Raw genomic sequence first — 24,853 nt, 5'->3', positions numbered from 1 at the left:
GGCGGGCCCCAGCCTCTTCCTGCTCGGGCCCCAGCACAGTGCCAGGCAGGGCCCCCCGCAGTGGCCCGGGAGGACAGCCCGACGGCGCGACGGACGCCCCAGCCCAGGTAAGGGGCCCCCCGGGGCCCCCCGAGCCCCCCCGCCCCCCGCTATGGCTGCGGAGCAGCCAGTTAGGGCTCCCCCTTGGGGGTCCCTCAGAGAGAGGAGCTTGGGTGTGGCTGGGCAGCCGGGCTCCTCGGGTGCCGGGGCCGGATCCTCCCCCAGCCCCCGACCCCAGGCTTGCCCAGCTCTGCACCCCAGCTTCAGGCTCTGGGAGAAGGGCAGGGGTACGTGCACGGAGACGGGAGTCCGAGGGTCTGTGTTCGGATTCTCCCCTGGGGCCCCTGGGGCCCCTGGGCCTCCATTTGTTTATCCTCCCGGCTGCTCTTTTCTGGCTGTAAAACTAGGCGCCCAGGAGGCAGCTGGGTAAAAGAGGGGGCCTGAGGTGGGGTGGGACCCTGGGCTTCAGAGAATGATGGGCAGGAAGATAGGGCGATTCCCGGGGCGACCTTCTCCCCATCCCCGCCCCCAAGCCCCTTTCCGGAAGGGACATAGTTGGGGTGGCTGAGGGAGAGGAGCTCCAGGCTCTCTGGGAGGGCTTGACTGTTTGGGGCATGGGCCTGGAGAGGTGGCTAAGGAATGCTGGGAGCCCAGCTGGAGGGGTGTCTGGAGGATGGGGCTTAGGACCCCAGGATTCTGCTCACAAAGTTGGGCTTGGTGAAGATGGGGGTCTGGGGTGGTATGAGGGAGGCTGGTGCCAAGCAGGGAGTGGGCAGGAGAACACAGAGGAGCTCTGAATTTGGATTAAGAAGACCCACATTCTGTTGTTAAAAAATAGGAGGCTTTGGGGGCACCTAGGTGGAGTCAGGAGGACCTGAGTTCAAATTCAGCTTCAGACACTTAATACTTAGCTGTGTGACCTTGGGCAAGTCACGTAACCCCATGGCCTTGCAAAAACAAACAACAAACACGAAACCAAAAAAAAAAATGAGACTTGGACTAGATGCCCTCTTTAAATCTCTGCTGGGTTTGGGGTGACAGGAGAGCAGGTCCCCTGGGCTGGCGTAAGAACCTGGATGTCCTGAGTTGGGGGATATGTAAGGGGGGCAGGGTTTGAGGGACCAGACTGGCAGGGTTCTGAAAACAAGGCCTTGTAGACCTTGAAGATGGGGCTAGAGAGATGACCTGGGGCTTAGGGCCTGCGTTCTGAGGAGGGATTAGTGCTGGGGAAGGAGACTTGAGTTTTGGTTGATCTGAGTGGAACATCGTGATGATGGAAGAGAAGGTGTGTTGGGGGGCTCTGAGAAGACAGCAGAGAGACTGGGAGTGGGAGACTCTAGGCAGGGGTCCTAGTGGGGGGGGGTCAGGATTTGGAGAGGGGAGTAGGGGTAGAAGTCCGGGGTCCCAAGGAGGGAGGAAGTCTATACTCTCGTCCCTCCCTTGTCTCCCTAGGATGACAGAAGAGATTATCACCCCTGTGTATTGTACAGGGGTGTCTGCCCAAGTCCAGAAGCAGCGGGCCAAGGACTTAGGTCTGGGATGCCATGAGAATGCCATTAAGTACCTGGGCCAGAATTATGAGCAGCTACGGGCCAAGTGCTTGCAGAATGGGGTCCTCTTCCAGGACGACACCTTCCCGGCCAATTCCTATTCCCTGGGCTTCAAAGAATTGGGGCCTAACTCCTCCAAAACCTATGGCATTAAATGGAAAAGGCCCACGGTAAGTGGGGCCCTGGGGCAGGTCCCCTGGACCCTAGAGGGAGGCCTCGAGGGGGACTGGCAGGAGATCTGGACCCAGGGAAAGAGTCTGGGTTGGGGAGCAAAGTAGAGGTGAGGGGACTGGGGCACAGAGCTTCTGGATCCTCTTGGGGAAAGGGTAACGTTACAAGGAATCCAAGATGTCATCGTTCTCCGTGTCCACATTGTAGGAACTTTTGTCAAACCCTCAGTTTATCGTGGATGGGGCTACCCGAACAGACATTTGTCAGGGAGCCCTAGGTAAGACTGGAACTGCTCCTGTTCTCCTTCATTCTCCCTCCTTCCTGCCCCCCCCATATCTGGGCCCTCCCTCTTGCAAGTAAGGACAAGCTCTGATTATCATCAACAAAGCTGGTTTACCTGGATTCCTGAGTCTTTTCCGTAAACTGTGGGGCTGCTGGGAGGGAAACCAGTCCAGGAAATCTGTGGCTTTCTCTGGTTTAGGGACATAATGGGCACTGCCTAGCCTTGTTTGCTCTCTCCCCTGCTTGTTTGGAAGCGAGTTGGTGGTGGGTGAGCTGTTCCCACCAGAGCTCTCTGATGACTGGTGCTCATTGCAGGGGATTGCTGGCTGCTGGCGGCTATCGCCTCCATCACCTTGAACGATACCATCTTGCACCGGGTGGTGCCTCACGGGCAGAGCTTCCAGCATGGCTATGCTGGCATCTTTCATTTCCAGGTGAGGCTGGCTTGAGAGGGTGGGTGTAGGCTCGGAAGCCAAAAATATAGAGCTGGGGGGGGGGGAGGGTTACCCAGGGTGGAGAGAGGCCAAGTTTAGATAAGACAGTCTCTATCTTCCCAGTAGGGATCACAATCCGGTATTGTTGTTTCCATTTTTTCAGTGCTGTCTAACATTTTGCAACCCCATTAGAGGTGCAAAGATCCTGGAGTGGGCTGACATTTTTTCCTATGGCTCATTTTTTTTTAAGGTTTTTTTTTTGCAAAGCAAATGGGGTTAAGTGACTTGCCCAAGGCCACACAACTAGCTAATTAAGTGTCTGAGGTCAGATTTGAACCCAGGTACTCCTGACTCCAAGGTTGGTGCTTTATCCACTACGCCACCTAGCCACCCCTTATGGCTCATTTTACAGTTGAGGAAACTGGGGCAAACAGGGAGAAGTGACTTGCCCAGGTCACTTGGCTAGTAAGTGTCTGAGGCCGGATTTGAACTTGAGCTATCCTGACTCCAGGCCTGGCACTCCATCCACTGAGCCTCCTAACCTGTCCCCAATGCCTCAGTCTAGTAGGGGAGATAAAAGAGACCCTAATAACTTGAATACAAGCCTACCTTCAGAAGTGCAGAGGTGACCTCCATTTGAGGGCAAGGTGAGAAATTCAAGGAGAGACATTGTGAATAGGAACTCTGAGGATGCTCCTATCTTGTGCAGACCACTGCTCTGGTCTCTGGGGCCTTGTCCTCATGGTGTTCATCGTCTGAGAGGAGAATAAGATCCAAGCCCCCGATCACAACCACAAGACAAGGATGGCCACTGTGGGCAGAGGATTTCACTGGACCATCAAGGGCAATATAGGATAATAGTTCCCATATCTTCTTGGTCTTTTACTGATCTCATGTCACTGCCCATCCCAATGACTTTTCACTCCTCTAATAGAAATCTTTGCTAGATCTCATTGGCCAGCTTCTTTCTTGGCAGAGCTATTGGAGGGATTTGCCATTTCCTTCTCCAGGTCATTTTACAGATGAAGAAACTGAGGCAGAGGGTGAAGTGATTTGTCCAGGGTCACTCAGGTATTAAGTGTCTGAGGTTGGATTTGAACTCAGGAAGAAGAATCTTCCTGCCTCTAGGTTGGACACTTGATCCATTTTACCCCCTGGCTGCCCTCATCACGTCTTATCCATGGTCCTCCGGCCTCAGCCTAAAGTAGTCTATTCCCCCTTTGGATGGTTCCAATTGTTAGGAGATTTTTCCTAACCGTCCCCCAAACTACTCTTTCTGGTCTCAGGCTGAGCAGCATACAAGGGACACTCCTCCAAATACTACTTCAAACTAGCTTTCATGCCCTCACCCCACACACACACCTCAAGGTCTCTTCTCTAGACTAGATGTTCCCACTTCCTTCTGGTGATTCAAGTCCTGGCCTTCCCCATCCTGGATGGCCTCTTGAGAACTCTCAAGTCTCTCAGTAACCTTCCTAAAATATGTTACTCAGAACAAAGTGTAAGACTCCTCCTGGAACCCCAGGAGGTCAGAAGATAGTGCAGTAGTCCTGGATCTTAGGTTTCTCTTACTGTACCTTTCTTGCTTGCCTTATCACACTTCTTCCTTGATTTGGCCCTGACCTAGACTCTGGCCTAGGGTTACCATTCTTCTCTGCTTTGGATTATTTGCAAATCTGATAAACCTGCTCTTTTCATTTTTTATCATAGATAAAATGGTAAAAGAGGGAGGGCCCAGTTCCCAACCAGTTTCCACTCCCTTTTGTAGCTTAAACTTTTCTTGGCTACTCTGTAGCTTGTCATTTCTTCTGTTCCTCTTTGCCCTATTGCTGGAATCTTTCCATCAGCAGGAAAAGTCTGGGATTTTGCTGACTCTGTAGTTTTCTCCTGATTTGTCAGTCTAAAAAAGAAAAAAGATGACTGAAGTCACTGCTTCCTTTTCTAAATGTACATGAGGCATCCCTTCAGTAATACGCTCTAGCATCTTGCCAAGCTGCTTGGCTGATAATTTGCTGACTTTGTTTTTGGTGAAATCTATATTTGCTTTTCTTCACATTCATTGTACCATTTGCAGTTCTTAAGGCTCTCTCAAAGAGAGATGGGTGATGAATTGGGCAGTGTGTGTGGGGGGGTGTCCTTGCTAGTCCTTCGACATCGAGTCATTTGCAAATCTGAGGAGCCTGCTCTCTACTTTTGTCATTGATTCCATATTAAAGTGAGGTGGGCTCTGGGTCACTCCCCTTTCTACCTTAACCCTTTCTTGACTATTCGTTGTGTCTTGACATTTCTTTTGTTCCTCGCAGCCCCATTGCTAGAATCAATGGCTAGCTAGCAGGACCTAGAATATGGCCTCCCCATTATCATGGCCCAAAACTTCAGGGCTACTCACCCTAACAAAGCCGGCTCCCGACGTAGTAGACTGGGGATGGGAAACCTTAGCATTGGTTTTGTGATCTTAGATAAGTCAGTTCCCTTCTTCCTTAGCCCATTTTTTTTCCTCTGTAGAATGAGGATATTAGACCCTTGAGGCACTTCCCTTACTGGGGTGTGTTGCAGGGAAACCACCCCAAGCTGTTTCTCAGGTGATTCATCCCTAGGGCCTGGACCAGGTGGAGGGCATTGCCTAGGGCAGGGCTTATTTTGTGCCAAGAAGCTGAAGTCCACACCTTAATAAATCTCCTCATTTCCTGTGGCTCTGAATACCCTTTCTGTACTGATCTCAAAGTCATAAGCCTTGGATTCAAGTTCTGACTGTGAAACTCACCAGCTCTGTGACTTTAGGCGCTCACTAGTGAAATCTGAGCCTCAGGTTCTTTATCTATAAAACTGGGATACTTATCTTAGGTCTAGTGCTGGAAAGGTCTAACCACTGAGTCCAGTCCCCTCTCATAAAATAAGAAAACTCATCTTTGTGGCACCTTCCCCTCCTGCTCATTGAGTTCAGTGATCTATGTAAGTAATTCCCCAATTCTGTCTTCTCTCTACAGCCCAGTCTGGGACTGCCAAGGGTCTGATGGACATTTGCACCTGGATGTCTAGCCCAGGGGCACCTCAAACTCAGATGTCTAAACTTGAACTGTCTTTACCCTCGGCAAGTCATGGGATTATATTCAATGGGACAGGGACAGCCTATCTCTCCTCTAAACTTCTCTGTTGTTGAGGGGGTCATCATCCTTCCAGTCATATAGGTTGGAAAGATCTGGAAACTCTAGATCTAATCTTTTGCCAGGTTTTATTGACTCTAACTGGTCTCCTTCCCCTAGGGGAGGTTGTAGATCAGGATCCTCACTACCTTTCACCTGGTCTACTGCAATAATCTGCCAATTGGTCTCCCTCTCTAGGCTATCATCTTTCTTTAAAAATGCTTTATTCGGGGTGGCTAGGTGGCGTAGTGGATAAAGCGCCAGCCTTGCAGTCAGGAGTACCTGGGTTCAAATCCCATCTCAGACACTTAATTACCTAGCTGTGTGGCCTTGGGCAAGTCACTTAACCCCCATTTGCCTTGCAAAAACCTTAAAAAAAAATCTTTATTAGACATTTTTTAATGAACAAAAATCTATTTTCGAAGGCATGAGAACTTCCAGGAATCGTCAGACAGAACAGTCTTCATTTGGGCACGTCCACAAAATGACTCTTAATTGCATTCTCACTCCTCTCTCTGGGAGTCACTACATCTACCCTGAGGCCAAATACATCTTTTAGAAAAACAACAATCCCCCAAACAGCTTTTATTCATGTCTTTTTTTACCTTAGCAAAATTTCTCCCATATCCCTTCTCTTTCCGAAGAGCCTTCCTATATAATGAACAGCATTTTTAAAAGAAGAAATGAAACCCCCCCAAGAAAACTGACCTATATATTGTTAGAAATCTGGCAATAGATGCCATACTTGCCCTCCTGGGCTACAGAGCAGTGGAGGTGGGGAGACTCTAGCTAGTTCTTGGTAATTTCACAATTTTCCTTTTGATCTCTGTTCTTTCCTTTCTGCTATAGGAGTCTTCTTTTAGGTAATTTCCTTGTCCCTTTGGATCAGATCAAGTAAATCTTTCCAAACTTCTCTGATTTTGTCAGCTTGTTGTCATTTCTTACAGCATGAGGATGGCAATCCTGTTAGCTTCCCTCTTGTTTCTAAGGAAACTCCTAGCCCTGCTATTGCAGAAGCTGTAGTCTGGCTCCAACCAGTCTTTCCAGGCTGATTTCCCTTTGCTCTCCTTAATCATGCTCAGTTCTAGCTGATTTAGTGTGCAATTCCCACTCCTTTGCAGCTTGACCTTTTAGGTTCACTCAGTTAGGAAGTGGATTTGAACTCAAGTCTTTCTGCCTGCAGACCCAGCACTCTATCTACTGCACCGCCTGGTTACCTGGGTGTATTGGTATTATTTGTACTAATGGGCAAATGACATACAAAGATGAATGTGGATAGTATATGGTAAATAAAGGTAATATTTTGGGGGGTGGGAGGGGAAGTGCCTGCAGCTGAGGAGATTAGGAAAGTTTTCCCGAAGGAGGTGGCATTTGAACTGGCCTTGGAAATGAAACTAGAGATTCGGAGAGGAACAGCCTGTGCAGAGACACTGAGGTGTTTATCTGGAGGCCTGATTAAAAAGGTTGGGAAGCATTGTGGAGAGCTACAAGTGTCAAAGGAAGGCGGGCAACTAGGTGGCACCATAGTGAAGAGCAATGGGTCTGGAGTCAGGAGGACCTGAGTTCAAATCCAGTTTCAGACACTTGTTAGCTGGGTGACCCTGGGCAAGTCACTGAATCATACTGATCTTAATTTCTTCATCTATAAAATGAACTGGAGAGGGAAGTGACAAACCACTTCAGTGTCTGCTAAGAAAACCCCAAATGGGGTCACCCCTTGGGCATGATTGAAAAATGATTGAACCCCAGCAAAAGAGTTTATTGAACAGAAAAGTGATGTCCAATCTGTGCTTTAGGAAGATCCCTATCAGAGTGCAGAAGATCAGGTGGTAGTGGGCAGAGAGCTCTATTAGGAGGTGATTGTGGTAGTCTAGGTATGAGGTTGAGAGGCTGGAGTGGCCCATCACCTAGGAAGTGGCTGTGTGAAGGTGGAGGGTGGAGATGGAGTCAAAACTGGGAGACTCGGGTGGCTAGGTGGTGCAGTGGATAAAGCACCAGCCCTGGAGTCAGGAGTACCTGGGTTCAAATCCGGTCTCAGACACTTAATAATGACCTAGCTGTGTGGCCTTGGGCAAGCCACTTAACCCCATTTGCCTTGCAAAAAAACCTAAAAAAAAAAAAGGTAAAAAAAAAAAAAACTGGGAGACTTGCCAAATAATGAGCCATAGAAGGTAGAGGAGTCTTCACATCTTCGTCAGGCCATGCACATAGTAGGTGCTCCCCCCAAGTCTGCTGAACCATATAGATTTGAGGGGGAGAGGCCAATTCATAACAGACAACACATAGTGATGAGGGATTTAAGGTGGGTGGTGGTCTCCATGGGGGGGGGGAGGAAGAGAAAGAACAAATGAGCAAGATATGGCTGTTAATAGAATTCACAGCAACTCCAGTAGAACCACAGGTGACCTTGATAAATCCCATGCCATCTCCTGAGGAAGAATTCTGGGGGTGGTCCCATCCAAAGAGGACAGGAGGATCATGGGAAAATTGCCAGGGTGAATGTGTGATCACTCAGTACCAATGTCCATCCTTAGGACTTGTGACCCCTTGGGAACTCAGGGCTACACAATGGGATGGGAAGTACAGCTTCCCTCCCCCACTTCACCATCCCTTCTCTCCCACAGCTGTGGCAGTTTGGGGAATGGGTTGATGTTGTCGTGGATGACCTGCTGCCTACCAAGGATGGGAAACTGGTCTTTGTGCACTCAGCCCAAGGCAATGAATTCTGGAGCGCTCTGCTTGAGAAAGCCTATGCCAAGTAAGTCCAGGGGGCTCTCCCTGACCCAAGCTGGACCCCTCCTCCCCAGGTACCATGGGTACCAGTGACCTCTCCATCTTGCCCCTCCAGGGTGAATGGTAGTTATGAAGCCCTTGCTGGGGGTAGCACCTCTGAGGGCTTTGAAGACTTCACTGGAGGTGTTACTGAATGGTTCGATCTCAAGAAGCCGCCTCCTGATCTCTATCACATCATACTGAAAGCCCTGGAACGAGGGTCCCTGCTGGGCTGCTCCATTGATGTGAGTTATCAAGGGCTGTCCTGAAGTGTCTGTCTGCCATTTTCTGACTTTTCCTACTTCTGGATCCTTGCTCCTTCCAGTTCCACTAATTTTTTTCTGTTGTGTTTTCTTTTTCTTTTCTTTTCTTTTTTACTTAAGGCAATGGGGTCAAGTGGCTTGCCCAAGGCCACACAGCTAGGTCATTATTAAGTATCTGAAGCTGGATTTGAACTCAGGTCCTCCTGATTCCAGGGCTGGTGCTCTATCCACGGTGCCACCTAGCTGCCCCCCGTGTTTTATTTTTCAAGCATTTATTTTCTTTCTCCACCTCCCCATTATAAAAAGGAAAAACAAAACATTTGTAACAAATGCACAAAGCACACATTCCCATGCTGTCCATATTCAGGAGTGAGCCTCTCATTCTGAACCCTGGTCCCTCACCTCTTTGTCAAGAGGAAGGTAGCTGGCTCTGTCATTGGACCTCTGGAATCATGATTCGTCATTGCTCAGATGAGAGTTCTTAAATTTTCCTAAGATATTTGACTCTATACTGTACAAATTACTCCCCCTTGGTTTGAACAAGTCCTCTCTGAAGTGGTCCATTTAATCATTGCTTATAGCACAATCTTATTCCATTAAGTTCTTTTATCATGACTTGTTAAACCCAACTGATGGGCACTCCCCTCTCCCCACTTGGTGCCCGTTCTTGACTACCTCAAAGAGAGGGGCTAGAAATATTTGTATACATTGGCTCCTTCTCATTTCTCCAATAAACCTTAAACAAGCCACCTCTTTTTGTTTTCCTTAAATTTCCTTTCTCTCTGAACTCCTTGGGGCATATTCCCCACTTTTGAAAAACTTAAAATTTATATCTTTTGTTTTTACCCCATTGCCAAGTATACCCCCCCCCCCAGCCCCATCACCTCCCAAGAAAGCCATTCTTTGTAAAAAAGGATGAAAAAAGGTAGGGGGCAAAGGATTTCACAGCTTGACCATGCATCCAGGAAAGCATACCCAGTTTTTGCAAAGATGAGAGCCAACTCTATGCTAACCTCCAAATTCTAGCCTAACAGTATCACCTCTTCCAGGGCTAGGGCTAATCATCCCTTTTTCATCCCATCTCTTAGCCTTATAGATTTGAGGTTATGAGGGATCTTGGGCATTAACTAGTCCAGCTCCTTGCAGAGTCCAACCAACCTTTTGCAGAGAAGGACAATTACACTCAGAGAAGGGATTTGTTCAAGGTCATAGGCAGGAAGTGGAAGAATTAGACCTTTAATCCTGGTCTGCTGCCTTTAAATCTTCCCTTCTTTCCAACTACCTCTCTGCCCGATTCAGCACAAGAGTCATGGACTTTCAGAGGTGACCATCTAGGCCAACTCGCCCTGGAATGTGACTCCTTGCTATCTTTGCTGTGGGTGGCAAGTGGTTATAGACTTTTGGGGAGGTATACCTCTGGGGCCTCCATTGGAGAACTCCAGTCTTTTCCTCCAAAGCTTTATGGCCACTCCATTGGCCTTCTTTGGCAGTACCTGATGGTCCAGCAGACCCTTCAGATCCCTTTCCCCACCCCCACTTTCTATCTGCTCTTTCTGAACCTGATTTTTTGAACCTCTTTTTGGACTTTACATTTCTTCCTTTTAATGTTATTTTCTGCTCTTAGACCAGATTTTCTAGACTGTCAAAATAATTTTGGATCACATGTGTCACCTAGTGTGTTAACTGGCCCTCCCAGTTTTGTGACCTTTGCAAATGTAAAGGAGTCACCTGTGCCTTCATCTAGAAATCTTTTTTTTAGTTGTTTTTTTTTTTGCAAGGCAATGAGGTTAAGTGGCTTGCCCAAGGCCAAACAGCTAGGTCATTATTAAGTGTCTGAGGCCGGATTTGAACTCAGATATTCCTGACTACACTGCACCACCTAGCCGCCCCCATCTAGAAATCTTAATTGTCCTTGGGTCACACCCAAGGCCCTGGGTCCTCCTCTGGAGATGCCCTCTAGGAACTCAACATAGAATCATTAATGATTACCCTTAGAATAGTATCTGTTGGGAGCTTAGCTTTTCTTCTTTTCCTGCAAGCTTCTCTGTTTTTGCTCTTAAACATCCTTTATTTCTTTCTAGTCAGTAATGTTCCACACATTCCTAAACAATAGTTATTTTTTGTTTGTCTGTTTTTAAAGGTAAGCATTCCCTTTATTTCTGGTTGAATCTGATGCAAATATTCCAGACTCTAATGGACCTTTGTTTCTCTAGGCCTTTGACTTCCTTTGCTGCCTACTCTTTAGATCTCAAGTTCAGTCACTTTTCTTGGACCTTTCTACCTATATAGCCAGAATATTTATACTCATGCATAGCCCAACCACCAGGGCACCCATGTGTCCATCTTCCTAATAAGCCCCTCCCTATTATCTGGCTTCCTTTCCAATTTGCTGCATGAGAGGTATAGTCAGGGAGTTGTTTTAATGTGAATTTGTCTTATTGCTCATGATCTGGAGAATGCTCATGGAATTGTTTCTGTGCTTCTCATAGTTTTGGGTCATTTTTCATTTGGAAACTGTTTCTTCATATCTTTTGACTACTTATCTTGTGCATGGCCTCCTTTCCAAAATGTCTGAGTAATGAGACTGGCAATTTTACTAGAAAATTACCATCAGGTGCACTGGTCTGTCATTTATTTGCACTGTAAACTTGACAGATTGTCTTCATTTCCTCTTTTTTGTAAATGGGGACATTTGTCTCTTCATAATCCTTTGATAGTGCCCTGTGCTGTGTCCTCGTTCACCTATCAGCCATGACTCAGGAATTAAGGCTCAGGGATGTGCTTCATCTTGGGTTGGAATTCTGGGTCACAAATTCCCATTGGCCAGTTCTGTTTTGTCCTTTCCAATTCAGCCATCATTGTCCTTGGCAGGAAAAATGAAGACAGCATATATTAAGTGCAACGGTAAAAGCAAAAGAAAGAATTTAGCAGGCCCTGCTTTTATCTGATATTGTTTATCTAGAATAGTATTCCAATCTCTTTGAGGCTTTGAGGGAGGGAGAGAGAGAGAGAGAGAGAGAGAGAGAGAGAGAGAGAGAGAGAGAGAGAATGTGTGTGTGAAAACAAATCTCAACAGTTACCCAGAAGATTGCATTTTTTTCAGTGAAATCACAGGGCTCCTAGACTATCCTCGCTGGGCGAGCCTGTAGAGACCTATCTAGTTTAGCTCTTGGCCTCCCTTCTTTTCTTCCCAGCCTGTCCCTGAGCTGATGGGAATGGTGGTGGGATCTGGCAACATTTGAGAGAAGTATTATTTCTTTGCCCTACCTAGATCTCCAGTGTATTTGACATGGAAGCAGTCACCTTCAAGAAGCTGGTGAAGGGCCATGCCTACTCTGTGACTGGGGCCAAGCAGGTAGAACCAAGCCTGAGGAGGGGCTGGGTGAGTGGGTGGGACTCACATTCTCAGACTAGGGTTCTGGGAGCAGGTTCCCAGTTCTTCCTAATGGAGGTTGCCTGGCCCACTCCTTTGGGGTCTGTGTATCTTGTCTGCTTAGTGGGAAGGATGGTGGTTGGTGGCAGGGGGAAGGAAAACTTATTAGGGGAGGCAGGGGCCATGATGATTGGGGCTCTGCGTTATAGGTGCACTATCGGGGCCAGAAGGTGAACTTAATTCGAATGCGGAACCCATGGGGTGAGGTGGAGTGGACGGGGCAATGGAGTGACAGGTAGGCATTGACTCTTGGGCCCCATACTTACCTGATCCAGTGTCCCGGGGTCCAGATGGCCCATCCTTACCCAGAGATGATCCTTCGTGGAGATGCTCTTGTCCTCATTCATTCTTATTTGTTAATCACCTACTTTGCTGTAGTGTTGAGCTGAGGATAGAAAGAGATCTTAGATCTAGCTGAGACCTGGTCCTGCCTACTGAGAGCTCCTAGTTTAAAGGGGAACAAGACGTATAGGTTTTTGTTTATGTTGTTCTGAGCCCAGCAAGTAGAAATACCCAAACATTGTCATATCCAAAGAACAGAGGAAGAGGACTTCCTGTGGAACCACTTGCCTTTTCAGGCTATTAATAATATAACAAAGTGGTTCCATGCTTGGTTCATCTGAGCCACTGACTCTACCCTATCATGTGGTCAGTGGAGGAGCCCACTCTGGCCCAGGGCTCCTCTGAGAGGCCTGAGAAGGGCAGTGCTCCCTCCCACAGTGTCCAGTAGAACTTTGTTTTCTCTCCTTGTCCAGCCCCGTGTCTGACACCCAGACTTGTTGCAGTAAGACTGAATTGGAGGATGCCAGAAGGCTTACCTAGCACTGGCTCCTTCGGACAGCACTTAGAGCAGTAAAAGTACCTGGGCTGGTGTTCTACCATCAGCCCCTACTCGCAGCCTGGCTTGGGAGTCATGTGACTGGCTCACTTTTTGTCTCTGAGCCTCGATTTCCTTATCTCTAAATGGGGGATGGGAGAGCCTGGTTAGGAAGGCTTCCCTTCCTGAGTTCAAAGCCAACTTCACATCCTTTTTAGCTGGTTGACCCTGGGCAAGCTACTTTACCCTGTTGGCCTCAGTTTCCTTAGCTGTAAAATGAGTTGGAGAAGGCAATGGCCAACCACCCCAGTATCTCTGGCAAGAAAAGTCCCAAATGGGGTCATGGAGGATTGGACACGATTGAATGATGACCCTGACAAATGGGGGATAATCACACCTAAGTGGTGTGTGCTTTGTTAAAGGCTATGGAGCCCTTGCCCAGGAATAGGAGGCTGCTTGGTGGCCTTTCCTTGAGGACTGGCTTGGCTGCTCACCAGGTTGGTCAGCGGAGGAGAACTCCTTTTGGTCCCAGCAGCTTTCAAAGACCATCTCCTGAGGCATGGAGCCTGAGATTCCCACAGGAGGTGGTGGGGGAGAGAAAGAGAGGAGGGGAGATCTCTGATTCTTGATGTATACTATCAAGACCCCTTTTCATCCATATTTTTCTCAATGTTGCTTCTTTCTTATCATGTCTGGCTCTCTGTGGCTTCATTTGGGGTATTTTGGTGAGGACACTGGAGTGGTTTGCCAACCAAAAGACAAAATTAAGTGACCTGGCATGACCAGGATCACACAGCTAGTGAGTGTCTGAGGCTGGATTTGAACTTGGGTCTTCCTGACTTTAGGCCCACCACTATGCACTTGGCCACCTAGATACCTGCCTCTCTCTCTCTCTCTCTCCTCTCTCTACTTTCCCTTAACCTCCCAACCCTGCAACCCTAGATCCCTCTTGGGACTGTGAGCCCTTTCTTTGCCTGGTCAGAGAGCAGGGACTGGAATTTTAGGGGCAGTATGTCCTGGTGCCCCACCGGCCCTTAAGCCAGGAGATAGTAGGATTCCTGAAAGAAAGGTTCCTCAAGGGCCAGAGCGGGCAGGCTGTGGGTACCTTTCTGACCCTCTGCCTGGGACCTTCTTTTAGGTCCTCTGAGTGGAACCTGGTGGACCCCTCTGAGAGGCAGCAGCTCCAAGTCAACATGGAGGATGGGGAGTTCTGGTGAGTAGAATGGGAAGAGGGGGAGCTCCTGAGTATGGGTCTCAGAAGACCCCTTCCCACAGGACCTCAAGTAAGCAAAGCATTATGGGAAGACAGGAATTCATAAAATATCAGATCCAAGAGAAATCTTACTTAGAACATAGAAAACGGGGTGTTAGAGATAGGAGGAGCCTTAGATCATCGAATGTACTAACTGGGAGGGTCCTCTTAATGTAGCATTTAGATGATTCAGTCTAGGAATTCTTAAACTTTTTCAGTTATGGACTCCTTGGGCAGTTTGGAAAGCCTATGGATGGACTCCTTCCCAGAATCATATTTTGAAATGCTTAAGAATAAAACCCATAGATCAGAAAAAAACCATTAATGTTGAAATATTTTTTAAAAATTTAGGTTCCTGGTTGGAAAGGCCTGATCTAGGCCAATCCTAGAATTTAAAGAGAGGGGAAACTGAGGTTCTCTGGCAAGGCAAGGAACTGTGTTAGCCATGGGACCAGTGAGTAGCTTAGCTAGGATCTGAACCCAGACCCCCACTCTTTCTGCCACACTATGGGTAGGCCCTCTGGGGCATTCCCTGGGACCCTGATTCATATCTCCTGGTCCCCCAGGATGTCTTTCCAAGACTTTCTCCGTGAGTTCACCCGCCTGGAGATCTGCAACCTGACACCAGATACCCTCAAGTCCCATCGCTTCCGCAAATGGAACACAACACTGTATGATGGTACCTGGCGGCGTGGGAGCACGGCAGGTGGCTGCAGGAACTACCCAGGTCAGCCCTGGCCCCAACATGCACAGGGACGCTTCTGGGAGAGGGGAGTGGGGAGGCACAGATATAGGTCAGAGCCAGAGATTGGGAAAGAGAACCCAGGAAGAATCCTAGACTTGGAGTCTAAAGGCCTGAATCTAAGTCTCAGTTCTGTCAGGGCAGAGAGGGATCCTAGTTCCTTGTCCAGCTCTCATCTGCCTATAACCCTGTTGGTGGAAGAGGATCCCTGAACCTGGGCTACCACTGTGGCGCCCCCATTGGGTGGCAACTTTTACTACCCATGAACCTGTTTCCTCTTAGCTCCTTCTGTCCTGTGTGGGAGTGGAACAAAAGTCTAGTCCTTCCTCCTGATGACAGACCTTGAAACACTTGGGTACCCTCTTTTGTACAGCTTCAACTACCAATGTCATCCTTTCTCTTTCCCCTCTTTCCCCATCCTCCCTCTCTCCTTTCCTTATTTCCTTACTTCTATCCTTCCTTTCTCCCTCTCTTCTTTCCTTCCTTCCCATCCTCCCTCCTTCCCTTCTTTCCTTCTTTAATTCCTTCCTTTTTTCCTTGTAAGAAAACAGGGACCAGGTTGGAAAGGGCTCTGAATGCCAAATAGACTTTTAGATTTGATCCTGGAGGTAATGGGGGCGCCACTGTTTCTTGAGTGGGGGGGGGGTCCTGATGTGTGCATTAGGTGGATCACTTTGGCAACTGAGTGGAGGATGGACTGAGGTGGGGTGAGACTGGAGGTAGGAGCCAGTAACCGGAACAGGTGGCGGTAGCTTGCCCATGCCTGCTCATCCTGGAAGACTCTCATCCATGCAATGTTGGCCCCAGGGAATGGCCAGTGGCTGGGGACCTTCCTTACTGATTGTGTTGGCATTATATATTATTAATAGTCTGTGGCACAAACCATGGACAGAGTTAGGGAATCATAGGATTACAGGATCTGAGAGAGTGAATAGAACCTCAAAGGCCATGAAGTCCAGCTTCCTCATTTTACAAAGGGGGAAACTGAGGTCTGCAGAGGTTAGTTGACTTTTTCATTGTTCCTTGGGGTTCAGAGGAGATGGGGGGAAGAGTTACAAAAAGAGGAGAGAGCATTTGTGGTGTTTGGATCCATGGTCCCCCTGATTCCAGTCCTATTCTCATAGCTACCTTCTGGGTGAACCCCCAGTTTAAGATCAAACTGGAGGAGGTGGATGACAGCCAAGACGACCGCCATGGCCGTGAAGCAGGCTGCAGCTTCCTGTTGGCACTCATGCAGAAACATCGGCGCAGAGAACGTCGTTTCGGCCGTGACATGGAGACCATCGGCTTCGCAGTCTATGAAGTAAGTGGTAGGGTACGGTTTTTCTGGGGCACTCTTGCCTCCCTTCCTGGGCTGGTTTTAACTTGGCTGCCTGCCTTCTTGTGCAGGCCGATCCCTGGACATGCCATTAGCATGTGGGTTTTATGGAGTCCACGTCCTAGGGAGAACTCGGAATCCCCTAGAGATCCCCTAGGAAGGGGATTTGAGTAGGGCAAGTCTAGGCCCCATGGGGGAGGAAGCTGAGACTCTAAAGGGAGCCCTTGTTCAAGGACATTAGGGACAGAGCTAGGATAAGAACCCCACTCCCATTGTCCCCTTCCGTGACTCCCTGGTCTGCTTGAGATCTGCACTGGCTTCCTGTCTTGGGGTTCCCCCTGCTCTCCTCGTTCTCTCCCTGGACTGGGCAGCTTTGGCTCTCCTACTGCTCCCCTTGTTAGGTGCCAACATGACCATCCCTCTACCCTGCGGGGCAGACATGCCTAGTTCAAGGCCCATTTGCCCTTCATGTTTGTCTCACGCTTGGGTTTAAGAGAGTATCTGACTCCCATCCCCCCAACTCTGTGGCAGTACTTTCATCCCAGGATGCCAAATCTGAGTGGGAGGTCACTGAGGCAGTGTCTGGGTTCCTGGGGAGAGCAGGCCTGGGTGGGCAGGTGAATCTTAGAACCCTATGGAACTTTGGTTGCAAAGGGGTGGCTTTCTCATTTATGAATGGAAGGATTCCTCCTCCTTCCTTCTAGGTTGGGCCCTTAGCCCTCTGGGAAGATGACCTGGCTTAGGAGTTGTGGGACCTGTGGAAGTCATCCCACTCTCCTTCTCCCTCCCTAAGATGCTTTCTCTTTTCTCAGAACCCAGGTATCTTCCCACCTTCCCTTCCCCCTTCCTTGAAGCTCCAGACCCTGGTCTCACTGGCCACTCTTTCTTTGTCTTACAGGTTCCTGATGAGGTAAGTGACCCTGCCTGCCTGGAGAGCCAACTGTGACCCTGAGGCCAGAGCTGCAGATGGGCTGGGGAGAGACCACAAGGGCATGGACCAATCGCAGAATGGGGGCCGGCTGCCAGCCTCTGCTGCTCCTCTGGCATAATTAGTTTCTGGCCAGATTCTCTATTTCCCTGGTGTAAAGAGCTGCTCAGGAGAAAGCTCTCCATCAGTGCAGATCCCAAACTGAGGGTCTTAGTAAGGATGGCCACAGACACTGTGGTGAAATGATTTACCCAGGGTCATGCTGTCTGGATGTGGGGGTGGGGGGGCTGGCCTTGGGTCAAGTCTTCTGCCTCAGAGGCTGACCCCACAGCAGCTCCTGGACCATACTGCCTTGATGAATACTCAGAAGTGTTCTGCACATCATGATAACCAAATGATTAGGATCAAATGAGAGAGAGCATGTATAAAGTGACATTCCCCATAAATGAGCAGCTAGGAATACTATTGTTAATAGCCCACCCCGTTATTATTAATATTGTGGCACATTCTGTATGTGCTGACTCATTGATCCTTGAATGACTTGAATGACTGGCATCATTCTCATAATGGCTAGGGAAACTGAGCCTGAAAAAGAGATTGCTTTGTTCCTACTCAGACAGCTAAAAAGTATTGGAGACATGTTTGGATTTGACTCCTCCTGGCTCCATCTGTACTGTGTCACTGAGCTGCCTATTTGTGGAGCACCTGAAGGCTGACAAAGCACTTTTCCCAGAATAAATATGGGAGGGAGATTGTGGCATTATTTCCCTCATTTTATAGAAGAGGGGAAATTGAGGCTCAGATTGGGAAATATCTTTACCAGGGCCACCCAGCTGGGAAATGTGAGAGGCTGGACCTGAACTCCCAAGACCAGGACCCTTTATACAACACTCTGTGAATAATTCCTTGGATAGGGTGAAGAATCCTGCCTCTGACATTGGACAGGTCTCTTAAGCTCTATTACCTGGGGAAAATGATCCCAATAGAACTGCCTGCACAAAGCTGAATCCCCAGTTTTGTGGGTGTGGACCCTGCCCTTCACTGATACATGGCAGCCTCCCATGACTTAGTAATGGTCTTTGTGTATTGCTGTGGTCACACCATCCATCCTGCCTTGGCTGGTCCTCTATTGTGAGGCCAGCTCCCCATGACAGAGCCCAGACTTGAAGCTTGTCCAGGGTTAGCTCTCTGCCTTTGAGAGCTCACAGGCACCTTTGTGCCTCCTGATTGGTCAGTGCAGATTTTGAGATCCAGAGTTGGCAGGGGCCTACCTCTGAGACCAGAGAGTACAACCTTCTCACTTGGCAGAGGAGGCAGCTGAGGCTCAGGAGGGAAGGTGACTTCCCTAAGGTCACAAAGATGATCTTTGGAAGCCTTCTATTTAAATATGCCTTCTCAAGTCCCTTTTTGGGGCCAGGACTGGTTTATTTAGTGTAGGATCTCCCAGGGAGGTAACCTGCTCTGTAATGTATAGTCTTAGAAACGTGTTGAGGGCTAGAGGGGAACTGACTTGCTATGGATCACGGGGTCAGCATCTGGTGGGATTGAACCCCTATCCTCCTGCTGGTGCTCTGTCCCTCCTAGACCCTGCTATCTCTATAGGTAAGCAGGATAGCAGTTATTGTGCCCTCTTTACAGAGAGGGTCTTGGTCCTGGTCCAGGTCCTGGTCCTGGTTTTGGTCACGTCACAGGGCAGGTGGTAACCCTGGGGGCTGAGGTTCAGGCCTGGCCCTAGGAGGGGCACTTTAAGTGAAGTCGTGAAGGCCCCACGCCACATTTCTTCCCTTGGCAGCTGGTGGGCCAGTCTGCTGTGCACCTGAAGCGGGAATTCTTCCTGTCCCACTCATCACGGGCCCGCTCCGAGCAGTTCGTCAACCTGCGAGAGGTCAGCTCGCGCCTCTGCCTGCCCCCTGGAGAGTATGTCGTGGTGCCTTCCACCTTCGAGCCCAACAAGGAGGGTGACTTTGTGCTCCGTTTCTTCTCAGAGAAGAAGGCTGGGACTGAGTGAGTGAGAGAGGGAGAGAGAGGGCCCTGCCCCAGCTCAGCCCCAAGCTCTCCAGCTGGGCCTGCCCCTGCTCAGTGGCCTCAGTTTCTCCTCCACTGCCTTAGCTCCCTGGGCTTCTGGGGGTCTCCCATGCCCTTCTCATTGGTCAATCTGTGTTGTCTGTCTGTCTTTCTGCAGGGAACTGGATGACAAGATTGAGGCTAACCTCCCAGATGAGGTAGGCAGAGTTGGACTGGTGGTTGGAAGTCCTTTCTCTTCTTCCCCTTTTCTCCCTTCCCTTCTGTCTCCTTTTTTTTTTTTTAAGTTTTTTTTTTTTGGCAAGGCAAATGGGGTTAAATGGCTTGCCCAAGGCCACACAGCTAGGCAATTATTAAGTGTCTGAGACCGGATTTGAACCCAGGTACTCCTGACTCCAAGGCCGGTGCTTTATCCACTACACCACCTAGCTGTCCCATCTGTCTCCTTTTCTCCCCCCCCTTTGTTCCTCCCCCATTTTCCCTCTCTCCCCTTCTCTCCCTTCCCTTCTCTTCCTCCTCCTTTCTCTTCTCTCTCCCCTTTTCTCCCTTTCCTTGTCTCCCTCTCTTCCCTTGTCTCCTCTTCTCCCTCTTCCTCTCCCTCCCCCTGTCTTTCTTCTTCTCTCCCTCCTCTGCTCTCCCCTTTCTCTCCCTTCCATTTTCTCCCCCTTCTATCCCTCCCTCTCTCCCTTTGTCTCTCTCTTTCTCTCCCTACCCTTGTCTTCCCCCCTTTCTCCCTCCTCTCCCCTCTTCTCTCCCTGCTCCTCTCTCTTCCCTTCTCTTCCCCCCTTTTCTCCCTCCTCTTTGCACTTCTTTCTCTCCTCCTCCCTTCCCTCCTCTCCCTTTCCTCTGTCTCCCTCCGTCCCCTTGTCTCCTCTCCATTAGGCAGCACTGTGCTATGGAATTGTAGCTTAGTTCCAATTCTGGCTTTGCCACTATGTTGGGGGCCTCTAGGCCAGCCTTTTCCTATTTCTTGGCTTCAGTTTCCTTCATCTTGATGATAAGTGGAGCTTTAGGGTCCCACTCCAGTTTGGAGTTATGTAGACCATTCTCATTTCCTCACCCCAGCACCTCCCTAGTTCAGTTTCTAGGGAAGATCTGCCTTGGCTCAGGATGGGCACAGGCTGGGTGATAAAGGACTCTGGGAGTTAACCATGCCTTCGTCAACCCTCATTCTCCACAGAAAGTGCTTTCTGAAGAAGAGATTGATGACAGCTTCAAGGCTCTTTTTAAACAACTGGCTGGGGAGGTGAGTGGGGCTTTGCAAGAGATGGAGGGGGTAGAGGGACCCAGCTCCCCTAAGGCACACTGAAACCCTCCTCTGGACTCCTTTCTCACCAGGACATGGAGATCAGTGTCAAGGAACTACAGACAATCCTGAACAGGATCATTAGCAAACGTGAGTGTTCCTGAGGAATCCAGGGTCCAACCCCCAATTCCCCCCCCGCCCCAGAACCAGGGCTTCGGGCAACTGCCAGGACAGATGTGTCTCTGAGTGTACAGTGAAGGACCCTGTTTGTTTGTTTGGGAGGCAGTTGGGTTTAAGTGACTTGCCCAGAATCACATAGCAAGTGTCAAGTGTCTGAGGTCAGATTTGAACACAGGTCCTCCTAAGTCCACTTAGCTGCCCCTGGGACCTTGTTGCTGATGTATGATTTTTTTAGTCATACAAAGAAAGGTTCACAGAGCAAGGCCTGGCTTTGGAATCCAAAGACCTGGTCTGAGACTTCCTTACTTTAGGACAGGTCTCTTCCCCTCTGTCTCCTCTTTGATAAAATGATTTGATGACAGTTGAGTCGCTTCCTCTGGGCTAAGCCTGGGGATCCAGACACAGAAAAGACAGCCAGGCTGGCCCTGCCTTCTGCTGTCCTCTCCCTCCCACCAATACTTCTTAGTGCTGACTTAGCTGAGTGTGTCTTGGATCTGCCCCAATGAAGCTCCTGGAGGGTAGGCTCTGGTTCCTTTTTATCTTTGAATCCTCTATGCCTTTCATTTACTAGGGACTTTATGCTTGAGAATGAATGAATGAATGAATGAATGAGGGGATGGTTAGATGCTTTAAATCCCCAATTAGAATTGCAGTATGGTAACTCCCATCATTGAGGAAATGATCCTCTAGCCTTGTTTCCCCCTGGCTTCTTGTCTTGCCCCTTCTCCCCAGTCTCAGTCACCTCTGTCCCTTCCCCCTCTACAGATAAAGACCTCAGGACTAATGGCTTCAGCAAAGAGTCATGCCGAAGCATGGTGAATCTTATGGATGTATCCTTTGGAGTTGGGCCAGCAAAATTTCACTCTGGATGAGGGGACTGGGTGACCAGCCTCAGGACCTTGACAGTAGCAGGGAGTAATGGGCAGGGCATTGGGGAAGGGCGTTCTGGGCATCTTGATGGAATGGGCCAAGAAAGGAGTTCAGTTCAAGGGGTCATTTTTTACAAACCCACGTTCCCACTATCTCCTTTTCACCTTTTTCTCACATGTGAGAGTCAGTGTAGGAAGAATCAGAGGACCTGGGTTCAAATCCTGTCTTTGCTATTAACTCTATGTGACCTTGGGCAAGTCACTTGTTTTTTGGGGGGATTTCTTGGTTTTCTGTTTTCACTTGGTTTTCTCATCTTTAAAACTGGGTGCGTGACTTGGGTGATCTCTAAAGTCCCTTTGGTCCTGCAAACCCTTCTCACCCATCTCTTCCCTGCTCTGGGGATTTCCCCAGCCACCCATTTAGTTTTTCTCTTAACTCTGACCCAGCGGGATGGCAATGGGAAGCTGGGGCTGGTGGAGTTTAACATCCTCTGGAATCGAATCAGAAATTACCTGGTGAGGAAATGAGTGTTCTTGCTCTCCTTTCTCCTCAGTGTCTGGGGTGGTGGGGCTCTGGGCTGCCAGTCTGGGTGCTTGGCAGTGCCCTGCTCTATTTCCCTACACTTGAGTCTCCCCCAGTGCTGAAATCAAAGTATCCAGACCAGGGGAGGCGGTTTTCTTCTTTCTATTGCATCCCCAGCTCTTCACTTGCCTGCTGGCCCATGGTCCTAGAGGCTCCCAGGGGCAGAGGAGAGGATGGATCTATTCCTTTCTCTTAGCCCCTGTCTGTCTGTCCCTCTTCCACAGGCTGTCTTCCGAAAGTATGACTTAGACAAGTCGGGCAGTATGAGCTCCTATGAGATGCGTCTGGCTCTTGAGGCAGCAGGTGAAACCCTGATCTGCTTGGGGTTTGGGGAGGGAACCACCACAGTTGTGGGGATTACCCTGTTGGTGCTGGTCACACTCAGCATCTGATCAACTGTTCCTCACAGACCTTCAGGTCCAGCAAGAGAAGGAAACTGAGACCCACAGAGGGGAGGCAGCTTTCCCAAAGTGATACAGTTTAGAAGCAAGGGTATTGGAACAAAGCCCTGAAACTTCACTATGTTGCCTCAGTTCCTTCATCTCCTCCCTGGGTCTTTTCAGGGATCCCTTACTGAGTTAATGATTTCTGGTCAAGGTCCTTTTGGTGGGTAGAAGACCCAGGAGACAACATGTTTCAAAAGATAGGCAGAGAAAGTTCTCAAGAAGAATGAATTAGATCTATCAATTAAGAAACCATTGGTCATCCTGGACAAAGGAGTGGGAGGAGCATAGGTGGAGACAGGGAAGTGTAGATGGCTTCTCTTAGGGGTTGCCTGTGAGAGGGAAGAGCTATCAGGGAAAGTGGGTGCTAGAGAGGAGTGATCTATCAGAAAGTGAGGAAGTGAAGGGTAGTGAGGCATTAATGACCAGTTTGAACAAATTGCATTAGGGATGGGTGCAAACGAGCCCCCCAGCCTGGCCCCCACCACTGATTTTTGTGTTTCTCTTCCCCATTCAGGTTACAAGTTAAACAAGAAACTGCATGAACTGATCATCACTCGCTATTCGGAGGAGGACCTGGCTGTGAACTTTGACAACTTTGTGTGCTGTTTGGTGCGGCTGGAGACCATGTTCCGTGAGTTCTGCTCTTCCCTCCTTCCCTTCCCTGATGGCTCTGGGGAAAATTTGCCCCCTGCCTTTGTCCTTGTGTCTGACTGCCCCGGTCTCTTCTGGAAGCCCCCTCACCTCCACCATACAACAAAGGGAGACATGGGCATGTGTATACAGAAACATAATCTGTGTTTGTGTGGTCTTTTGTTTGTTGGGGAAAGGGACTCGGATCATCTCTGGCCAGTAGGGAATGCCCTCTGGCTTTTGCTTACCTGACTCATCTTCTTTTCCTTGTACTTTTCCCACAGGATTTTTCCAGAGCCTGGATACAAGTGGTGATGGAGTTGTGAATTTTGACTTATTTAGGGTAACAGCCTATTTTTCTCTTCCTCTCCCTCTTTGTGTGGGGCTGGGTAATTTTTTTTTTTTAGGTTTGTTTTTTTTTTTTGCAAGGCAAACAGGGTTAAGTGGTTTGCCCAAGGCCACACAGCTAGGTCATTATTAAATGTCTGAGACTGGATTTGAACCCAGGTCCTCCTGACTCCAGGGCCGGTGCTTTATCCACTGCACCACCTAGCCACCCCTGGGGCTGGGTAATTGATTAGGGTTTGTGGGAGATGGAAAGTGTTTGGCTCCAGGCACTAGAGGGATCAGGGCATCAGTGCTGACATGAAAGGGAGAACTGGGAGCCAGGACACTAGAGTCCTAGGAGCAGGCCTGCCCTGGGTTGACAGGCAGAATGGCCAGAGATTGAGAGGGTGGGACAGTTGGAGAATGACTCCCCCCTCTTCAAGTTCCAGGTTCTTTTCTCTGCTCTGAGTTTCTCTCCCTCCCCTCTTCCAGTGGTTACAGCTGACCATGTTTGCGTGAAGCAGAGGGGGCAGGCTTCCACCTCTCTCTGCACTGACCCCAGCCTCCTCTTCTGCCTGCCATATGACTCCAGCTTCAAGTGCCTTTTCAGGAGAGATGGGAAGCTGCCCTTCCTTCTGCTTCCTTCCCCTTTGAGCTGCCACGGATATCCTGCACTAGATAGGAGCATGCCTCCCTCACTTGTGTCTAAGACACAGACAGGGTAGGCCCTCCAGAAGGTGGGGATGAAGCCTGCTCAATACTTCAGCATGGAATGCTGCTTGATCCTGTGCCAACCTTGGGACAGGGGTCCCAGGGCAAGCTGGGACTTCCCCTGCCAGAGGCCACTGCCTAGACAGCCCTCCCTGCTGGCCTGCCCACCCGATGCTCACCTGGGATTGAGACTGACTTCTACCATCGCCTCTAAGAAACCCCTCTGAGGGCACCGGCCAGTGGACCCCTGACCTGCACTGTGGATGGACACTTGCCTGCCCCCAGTCTGGCCTTCCTTCTGATCTTACACTCTTCGTACCAGTTCCCTTTGCCTAGTCCCCTCTTGGTCTGGCCCTTTGAGGAACCCCTTTGCTGGGTTCCAGGAAACCATCAGGACCTTCACATTGAGAAAGCCAAAGAGCCCCACTTGGGGCGACTTCCTGTCCCTTCCTCACTTGGATGCTGTCCATCTCCCTAAAGGCTACATATCCTGGGAGGGTTAACCTCTTTTTTTTGTTCCTGCTATTTTTTTTATACTTGGTGATTGTGAGGGAGTCTCTTTAGGGATTGGGTATGTGGTTGTGGGTGCATCTGGGAGATGCCTAGGGTGAAGGTGGAGGTTGTTTTTTTGTAGAACCCAATCAACCATTCTCATGCCAAAAGAACCCCAAATAAAACAGAAAAACCACTAAGCC

At 49.3% G+C, this 24,853-nt stretch overlaps 1 protein-coding gene across 1 annotated transcript; it reads left to right on the top strand.

The window, feature by feature from the left end:
• On the top strand, positions 1 to 24,850 carry CAPN1 (calpain 1). The gene is made up of 22 exons (XM_074231101.1): positions 1 to 107; positions 1,492 to 1,759; positions 1,968 to 2,037; positions 2,358 to 2,476; positions 8,244 to 8,377; positions 8,468 to 8,636; positions 11,926 to 12,009; positions 12,237 to 12,322; positions 14,043 to 14,117; positions 14,723 to 14,883; positions 16,023 to 16,201; positions 17,115 to 17,126; positions 18,937 to 19,148; positions 19,327 to 19,366; positions 20,347 to 20,412; positions 20,505 to 20,562; positions 21,358 to 21,422; positions 21,909 to 21,977; positions 22,269 to 22,347; positions 23,005 to 23,121; positions 23,405 to 23,463; positions 23,940 to 24,850. The coding sequence occupies exons 2-22, from the start codon at positions 1,493 to 1,495 to the stop codon at positions 23,964 to 23,966; spliced, it is 2,148 nt and encodes a 715-aa protein (XP_074087202.1). The 5' UTR covers positions 1 to 107; position 1,492; the 3' UTR covers positions 23,967 to 24,850.
• Positions 24,851 to 24,853: the final 3 nt, after the last annotated feature.

The sequence above is a fragment of the Macrotis lagotis genome, chromosome 3 (genome assembly GCF_037893015.1).
Source record: "Macrotis lagotis isolate mMagLag1 chromosome 3, bilby.v1.9.chrom.fasta, whole genome shotgun sequence".
Taxonomy (NCBI): Eukaryota; Metazoa; Chordata; class Mammalia; order Peramelemorphia; family Peramelidae; genus Macrotis; species Macrotis lagotis.
The sequence above is the reverse complement of the archived record's forward strand: the minus strand, read 5'-3'. Positions and strand labels throughout refer to the sequence as shown.